This window comes from Peromyscus maniculatus, chromosome 9 (genome assembly GCF_049852395.1).
Source record: "Peromyscus maniculatus bairdii isolate BWxNUB_F1_BW_parent chromosome 9, HU_Pman_BW_mat_3.1, whole genome shotgun sequence".
Taxonomy (NCBI): Eukaryota; Metazoa; Chordata; class Mammalia; order Rodentia; family Cricetidae; genus Peromyscus; species Peromyscus maniculatus.
The window spans coordinates 52,773,956-52,782,411 of NC_134860.1; the positions used below are offsets into that span (position 1 = coordinate 52,773,956).

At 50.6% G+C, this 8,456-nt stretch overlaps 1 protein-coding gene across 1 annotated transcript; it reads left to right on the top strand.

The window, feature by feature from the left end:
• Positions 1-7,699, top strand: LOC102903341 (dehydrogenase/reductase SDR family member 2, mitochondrial). Its single transcript, XM_006988514.4, has 8 exons — positions 1-245; positions 406-583; positions 964-1,065; positions 4,806-4,876; positions 6,595-6,646; positions 6,918-7,052; positions 7,238-7,293; positions 7,491-7,699. Exons 1-8 carry the CDS (start codon positions 1-3, stop codon positions 7,600-7,602), a joined length of 951 nt encoding a protein of 316 aa, XP_006988576.3. The 3' UTR covers positions 7,603-7,699.
• Positions 7,700-8,456: the final 757 nt, after the last annotated feature.

An 8,456-nucleotide genomic window follows, 5' to 3' on the forward strand; every position in this document is an offset into this window, starting at 1 on the left:
ATGGGGGAGGTAGGAGACTATCTCATGCTCACGAATGCCACACTAAGGAGCAATGGACCCTTTCCTCCAGGGCAGCAGGATCCAGCAGGATCAAGCCTGTTTACCATGCTCCGAGCGGTAGCCTGGGCCCACCGGTCCCTGTCCCACTCAAGCAGTGGGTTCTCTGCGAGAATGCAGAGCAGTGGAGCAGCCGGGAGCGGAGTCCTGGCTGAGCGGGTGGCTGTGCTCACAGGGTCCACTGTCGGGTGAGTGTTCTGATCTCCTGGGGTCCTAACCTCTTACACTGAGGGACCTTGGCCTCTGTGGAAAGACTCAGCGTTGCTGAGCTGGGTATCCACATCTTTGTGGATTTCCGGGAGGGAGTCGGAGAGGGGTGAGGCTGACTTGCACTCTGCCTGTCCGCAGGATTGGCTTTGCCATCGCCCGACGGCTGGCCAAGGATGGAGCCCACGTGGTCATCAGCAGCCGGAAACAGCAGAATGTGGACCGAGCGGTGGCCACGCTGCAGGAGGAAGGGCTGAGTGTGACCGGCACTGTGTGCCATGTGGGGAAGGCTGAGGATCGGGAGCGGCTGGTGGCCAAGGTGAGAGGTCAAGGAGTGAAGGACAAGGAGAGGGAAGCCCAGAACCTCTGCCTCACTGCTCAGCCCTGAGAAAGGCAGGATGGGAATGGGGTCCCAGGCCTTCTGCAGAGTGACAACTCCACAGTTGGAGAAATGTATAAAGGCATGGGGGATGCCCCAGATGATTCCTGGGGAATGTGTTAGACCTCAGCACCCATGGGTCCAGTCAGGATGCTTCCCTTTACAAGACTTTGGTTTTCACAGGGTCTCTGTGACCATTCCTGGTTAATGTAGCATCACAGCAGCAAGCTGGACCTCAAAGACCTGTACTCCTAGGCTGCTCTGGAAAGATGAGTCCTTCTTGGGCCATCTCCACCCTCTCCCACAACTCTCTCCCGTAGGCTCTGGAGCACTCTGGAGGTGTGGATTTCCTGGTGTGCAACGCTGGAGTCAACCCTCTGGTGGGGAGCACTCTGGGGGCCAGTGAACAGGTGTGGGACAAGGTGAGATGTCATCCAAGAGAGCTGGGGGTCTGATACCAGCTCTGTACTGGGCTCCTTCCAGAAGGTATTGTAAGGCGGGCCCTGGATGGTGGGGCTGACTTATGCTGCATTGTGGTTTATTTTAAAATCCAGCCCCCACACTCTTCCTGCTTTTTCTTCCCATCACTTATATACTTACTTTCTCAGTGACTGTTATGCTGGTTGGTTGTCATCATGACTAATTATCTGATAAAACACAGGGAGGAAGATTTGGTTCTTAGCACAGAGTTTCAGACCATGTGTGGCTTTATTTACTTAGGGGCTGTGATGAGGCAGAGTATCATGCCAGGAGGGCTTGGAGGAGAGGCAGTTCTCACCTTATGGTGGTCAAGAAGCAGAGAAGGGAGCAGATGCCCACAGTGGCGGGTTTCCTCCTTCCCCTCTGTCTTAGTCAAGGCCCCATGGCTGTGAAGAGACACCATGACCATGGCAACGCTTATGAAAGAGAGCATTTGACTGGTGCTTCCTTAATGCTTCAGAGGTTTAGTCCATTTTCATCATGGCAGGGAGCATGGCAGCAGGCAGGCAGATATGGTGTTGGAGAAGTAGCTGAGAGTTCTACATCTGGATTCTCATGAAGGCTGTAGGGAGAGAGACAGACAGACAGACAGACACTGGGCCTGGCTTGAGCTTTTGAAACCCCAAAGCCCACTCCCAATGATACACTTCCTCTAGTAAGGCCACACCTACTCCAACACACCTGTGGCCACACCTCCTAATCCTTTTCAAGTAGTGCCACTCCCTGATGACTAAGCATTCAAAATATAGGGGTCATTCTTATTGAAATCATATTATATTGGGTGGCACTGCCCACATTCACAGCAGATCTCTCAAGAATGTCTCTAGAACACCCTCACAGACATATCCAGGAGTATGCTTTACTAATCTAAGTATCAATCAATCAATCAATCAAGGTGACAGCCAAGATCAACTACCACTTACTATGTGCTAGATACTGTTCCAGGCCTGGGCACATGGCTCTATCAGGAAGAGTCTTGTTGGGCTGTACATGGCTCATAGTGTTCCTCTGGGGACTTGATTAGTCAGGACGGGGTCTATGGACCCAGACATTCTGGCCCCCCATGAATTCACTCTTTACCCTTAAGGGTCTGGGAGAGACTCTGTAAAAAACGACTCTAAGATGCTGGGCAGCAGTGGCACATGCCTTTAATCCCAGCACTTGGGAGGTAGAGGCAGGTAGATCTCTGTGAATTAGAGGCCAGCCTGGTCTACAGAGCAAGATCCAGGACAGGCACCAAAATTACACAGAGAAACCCTGTCTCTAAAAACAAAAATAAACAACAACAACAAAAAGACTCTAAGTCATCTTGGGGTCTGTTAGTCTCCCACTTCCTATTCTATTGGGTCCTAAGCTCTGTTCACAGTTCTCCCTGGTAGACCAGATGGCCGTGGATTGAATCGTGTTATCCCCGTTCCCTGCTGTGTTCCACACACTGAGTCAAGGCTCTTTCTGCCAGCTGACCTTGGTGTGCTGGGTTTTGATGATACCATCTTCAGTCCCTTCCCTTGTCACTGCCCCTGACTGAGTGCCCTTCACTCCATCCTCAGAGATGACCTGAAATTTGAGCTGCCGGCAGCTGCCACTGAGGGGCTTCCCAGGCTAGGTAGCTTCATTTCCAATGTCTCTGAAAGGCCACTTGTGACTACACATGTGGCATTCCATTGCAAATAGTCTCCTGTTCCTTCTGAGTCCCTCCTTTTGGTGTCTCAATTCAGGAGACCACGACTTTTTTTCTCAGACTGTTAGAAAGCATCCCCCTTGAAGTGGCTAGCACATGCCCACCACTGACCTGACCTTCTCTGATGCACCCCTGTTATTCAAGGACCAGATAGTCAATAAGCTTTTCTGCTCACTGGACAGGCGTTTTTGATGGAGTGATTGTCCATGGATCATATCTGCCAACATCTTGGAGGTATTGTCATAAAATGAGTTTGGAATTGATGGTAATATGACCAGAATGAAAATCTCTCTTACACTCTAAGTGACTGGAACTTTTGCTGGTCCTCACAGCCAGTGTTAATAATACACCTTGTGGTCCTTTAAGACTTAAGTTTGCTAGCCTACTGTGCTCAAACTGTTTGCTTAACCTGCCTTTAAGAGAGCAAGACGCCAGGCAGTGGCGGCACACGCCTTTAATCCCAGCACTCGGGAGACAGAGCCAGGCAGATCTCTGTGAATTAGAGGCCAGCCTGGTCTACAGAGCGAGATCCAGGACAGGCACCAAAACTACATAGAGAAACCCTGTCTCGAAAAACCAAAAAAAAAAAAAAAAAAAAAAAAAAAGAAAGAAAGAAAGAAAGGAAATAAAAGAAATATAACACCAACATCACTTGCCTAGGATTTCCTATGTAGTTGACTTTTACAACCCAAGTTAGTGCATAACTATAATGTATATACTCTTCCATGCCCTTGACCCAGAGCACAATGTATGTGTGTTTGTAAGTGTGCTATGATAATCACTTGCTGAAAATAAAACAGGTCTAAAGCAACCTATGAAACAGCTGTCTGCCGTAAACGCTGGAAGCAGCACATGGGTTTGTATTGCTTGAGAGCCTCTGTCGGTTTGTTATCTGGGTCAGTTTGTGACTTAATCCCTTGTGAAACTTCGCTGAAGATTTCTAAGTGTCCCTCACAACTTCCGAATGCGATGCTTTCTGGGCTGTTCACTAAAAGAGAGAACACAGCCCTCTGTTAGGGACAGCTTCACAAGGCCGACATCGGGCAGCCACAGGGACACAGACTCAGACACATTCCACAGAGAGATTACAGACAGGCCAGGAACCATGTGCTCCACGGTGACAGGAGACACGGACAGAAGTGGAGAATCCACATCTGGGCTAGCTCTTGGTCAAAGTCCTCCAAGAGGAAGTCTTTAGATCTTTTCCTTAATGTGACAGGGACTCATATGGGCGACTCTGAGTCTATCACTTAAGCATTTAACCAATGAAAGATTTACCAGACACAGCCGGGCAGTGGTGGCCCACGCCTTTAACCCCTTTCTGGTGACCTGTTCTCAAAGCTTCTTTCCGAATAGCCAGAGCAGTCTAGTTTCCAGTTTCTGTTGGTGCTGCCTTCTCCCCCCCAATCCCTCCTGCTGCTCCCCTTCTTCCTGCTTTTCTGTCTCCTTTTGTGAAAGGATCTCCTGCAGCCCAGACTGACTTCAGACTCACTGTTTATCTGAGGCTGGTCTTGAACTCCCAAATCTCAGCTTTTCCCTCCAAGTGCTGGCGATTACAATCAGGCACCACCATGCCTGGCTCAGCCCAATCTCTTAAAAAGCCATCTCCTGCCGGGCGTTGGTGGCGCACGCCTTTAATCCCAGCACTCGGGAGGCAGAGCCAGGCGGATCTCTGTGAGTTCGAGGCCAGCCTGGTCTACCAAGTGAGTTCCAGGAAAGGCGCAAAGCTACACAGAGAAACCCTGTCTCGGAAAATCCAAAAAAAAAAAAAAAAAAAAAAAAAAAGCCATCTCCTTTCTTCAGACTATTCTAAATATTTTTGAGGCTGTGCTCATGGGCCTAGCTCTTAGCCTGACTGCCAATAAGCCATGGGCAAGTTGACCCACTCAGAAATGGAACTGGTTTCTCGAAGTCCGAACAAATGATAAGGCTCCAAGTGTCACGTGGCCAGGGCTGACCATGGCTTCCTCCAACCCTGCCCCTCACTTGCTGTGATTTCAGATCCTAAATGTGAATGTGAAGGCCCCAGCCCTGCTGCTGAGTCAGCTGCTGCCCCACATGGAGAAGAGAGGGTAAGGATGTAGGGTGGGGATGCGAACTGTTGGGAGCGGGGGAGACTGAGGTGCAGGAGCAGGAGCAGAGTCAGGAGAAGGCTTGGGCACTTCCAGGAGGGGGTGAGGGGCAGAAGAGGTCTCTCTGGGGTCTCCACATTCTACACCTTCCTGTCTTACCTACCCTCTGTGTGGCTCTTCTTTCTAATTCCAGAATTTTTGCATGAGGGTAGTGTTCCAGGAGCACGGGTATACACACACTCCTTGGCCTTGACCTTGCCAGGCATGGGAAGAGGCTGTGTTTTTATCTCCTTAACTGTGTGATCTGATCAGCCTTGCCTAGACTCCGGTCTTCCAGCTAAATAGTCCCTCTGTAGTTACTAACACCTCTGACATGGATTTCCCATTTCACCCCAAAGACAAAAGCCTATCCCAGGCTGTTTCCTATGCCCTGTTTTCTGTCTTCAGTGACTGCATCTGTGTCCGGACCTAAGTCTTACTGTGTTCCTCACTGACATGTCACATACTGGCAGAAGGTTGTCTTTGGGAGAAAAAAAAAGTTCCCAACCGTCATTTCTTCCTTTTTAAAAAAATTTAAAATTATTTTATGTGTATTGAGTGTTTTGCCTGAATGAACACCTGTGCACCATATGTGTGTAGTGCCCACGGAGGGCAGCCAATCCCTTGGAACTGCAATTACAGATGACTGTGAGCTGCCGTGTGGGTGCTGGGAATTCCATCCCAGACCTTAGGAAGTGCAGCTAGTGCTCTTAACCACTGAGTCATCTCGCTCTAACCCCCTGACCATTGTGTGTGTGTGTGTGTGTGTGTGTGTGTGTGTGTGTGTGTGTGTGTGTGCGCGTGCGTGCGTGCGTGGCCAGAGGTAAAAAGCCAATGTCTTCCTCTTTCTCTGCCCACCTTTTTTTTTTTTTTAAGACAAGGTCTCTGACTGAACCTGGAACTCACTGATTTGGCTTGACTGGCCAGTGATCTCCAGAGATTCCTGTCTCCGCTTTTGCACACTGGGATTGCAGGCGTATGCTGCCATGCTTGGCCCTTCACAGGGGTGCCGGGATCCACCTCAGGTCCTCAGGCTTTCACTACCCACACTTTACTGACCGAGCCACCTCCCTAGTGTGATGACCTCTATTTACTTAGTCTCTCCCCTGCTCTGGCTGCTTCTTAACAAGAGCTCACTGACAGGCCTTTGTCCCTCTGTCTGGGGTCATTTCACCAACCTATTCTATTCTTCCTTCTAGCACTCAGTTTTCTGCTTGTCTCTTCCGAGGAAGAGGTAGAAGAAGAGGACATTTATAAGGCAGCAGTTCTCAACCTGTGGGTCATGACCCCTGTGGGGGGTCACACAACCCTTTCACAGGGGTCCCCTAAGACCATCAGAAATATCAGATATTTACATTCTGATTCCTAACAGCAGCAAAATAACAGTTATGAAGTAGCAATGAAAATAATTTTATGGTTGGGGGTCACCACAGCATGAGGGACTGTATCAAAGGGTCGCAGCATTAGGAATGCTGAGAACCACTGGTATAAGGGATAAACATGGACATTCTGTTTATGAGAAATAGGATTGGAATCTCAGCTCTGCCACTCATTGGCCTCGGTTTCCTCATGCGGGGGCGGGGGTAGCGATGGGACCTTCACCGCACGGAGTGGCTATCATCACACCTCAATTGATGATAACCTTGACCTTCACTTCCCTGGTACCCGTCTCTTCCTAGGAATGCTGCCGTCATCTTGGTCTCGTCCATCTCAGCTTATTTTCCACTTGTGGTAAGTGCTCCGTTAGCTCGGTTGGTGTAGAGGAAGGTATAGCCGGGTACTTTCCAGAACCGCCCGGAGACAACATCCAGGACAGACCCTTGTCTTACTCCTGGTGTCCTGGGCTGAGCTTGTATCCATGTAGCTTTGTTCTTTTTAACAAGGCTGGGCAGAGTGAGTCTGAGCTCTGAGCTTGTTCAGCTGTGATCCTCTGTGAGTGAGAAATCCAGCAGATACTTTCTTCTGTCTCTCTCCATCCCAGACACTTGTAATTCTCTTCCAGGAGCTGGGTGCCTACAATGTCAGCAAAACAGCCCTGCTGGGTCTCACTAGGACACTGGCGTTGGAGTTGGCTCCCAAGAACATCCGGGTGAATTGTCTGGTTCCAGGAGTTATTAAGACTGACTTCAGCAAAGTGGTGAGGACGGGGTGTCCCCAACCTGACAGCATGGCTGTAGCCATCACTGTCCTCTGAACTCGGCTGGATCTCAGCCCACTGATGCTGCAAAAGGCAACCACGGCGGCTTGTCCAGGTGGCCACGTTAGGGTCCCACCTATTTCCCTGTCTTAGTTGTATTGACTCTGTCTCCTCTCCTTGTCTAGTTATATAGCAACAAGGCTGTCTGGAACCACTTAAAGGAGAGCTACCAGCTACAGAGGCAAGTGGGGTTTGTGGCTCTGGTGGTCTGAGCATCTCTGGGGAGGCTATTTCATTTCTCTATTGGCTGGCTTTTCCCTTTGCTGAAGTCTGGGTTCACATGACGGAGTCCCTCTAAGCCCCATGGGGCCCCATACCATTTGTGGCCCGTGAACTCCCGGGCATCAGAGCCAGAGTGCAAATATTCTTCCTATCCAGGATTGGTCAGCCTGAGGACTGCGCAGGACTTGTGTCCTTCCTGTGCTCGGCAGACGCCAGCTACATCACCGGGGAGAACATCGTGGTGGCTGGCTGTTCCTCTCGGCTCTGAGGGGTTTGGAGGGCCGGGTCACCTGAGGGGATCGGCATCTAAGGAGAGCGTCTGCAGCTGGGTTAGGCTAGCAGTCCGGGGCTCCCTTATGCTAGGCTCGAGGAAAAAGAAAACCCATCAGTGTTCTCATCTCAGGATTCTCCACAGGATCACTCTAGATTTGATCGACGTCACCAACATTCGAGGCTCTTGATATGGGGCTGTGGGCTTAGGGATGTAATGGGCTTGGCATTCTGGAAGAATCTTCAGGGAAAGGAGCGGCAGCTAAGGCCCCAAAGGATCCCAAAGCTTTCTCTGTAATTCATGTTCTACATTTATCTTTCCTAAAATAAAATCCGATGTGTTCTCACCTCTGGATGCTTCTGTTGAGGATGGAGTCAAGAGAAACATGGCAGGGACAGGCCTTTCTCGTCTGCTGTGCAGACCCGTCACGGTGGGGACCGGAAGCAGGGCTGGCATTTGCTGACCCCTCTCCCTCTCCGTTGTCTGCCTGCGGAACAGTGAGGGTCACCCAGAGGGAGAGCCCTGCTTCCAGATGGAGTGGGGAGAAGGGGACTTTGCTTGTAATGGAGCAGTGTTGGAAGGTGGGACCTGGTGACCCCGTGATGTATGGTTAGACTGGAGGAGACTGCTGTTGGGAGAGGAGAGGCTGAGGAGCAAGCACTGGTAAAAAACGGTGTGTGTGTGTGTGTGTGTGTGTGTGTGTGTGTGTGTGTGTGTAGGGAAGGTTGGCACTCCACACATGGTTCTTGTCTCCTTCACGTCCAGAACCAGTGAGGGGAGGGAACGCCCCTACCTATGGGGAGGGGCTGGGAGGGGCAGCAGGAAGCCAGTGGCTCCCACTTCACCGGCTG

Excerpts from the sequence above, each read along its gene's own strand:
- LOC102903341 (XM_006988514.4), top strand. The coding sequence starts at position 1 with ATGGGGGAGGTAGGAGACTATCTCATGCTCACGAATGCCACACTAAGG. Across the intron at positions 246-405 it reads CTCACAGGGTCCACTGTCGG|GATTGGCTTTGCCATCGCCC; the intron begins GTGAGTGTTCTG and ends GCCTGTCCGCAG. Across the intron at positions 7,053-7,237 it reads AGACTGACTTCAGCAAAGTG|TTATATAGCAACAAGGCTGT; the intron begins GTGAGGACGGGG and ends CTCCTTGTCTAG.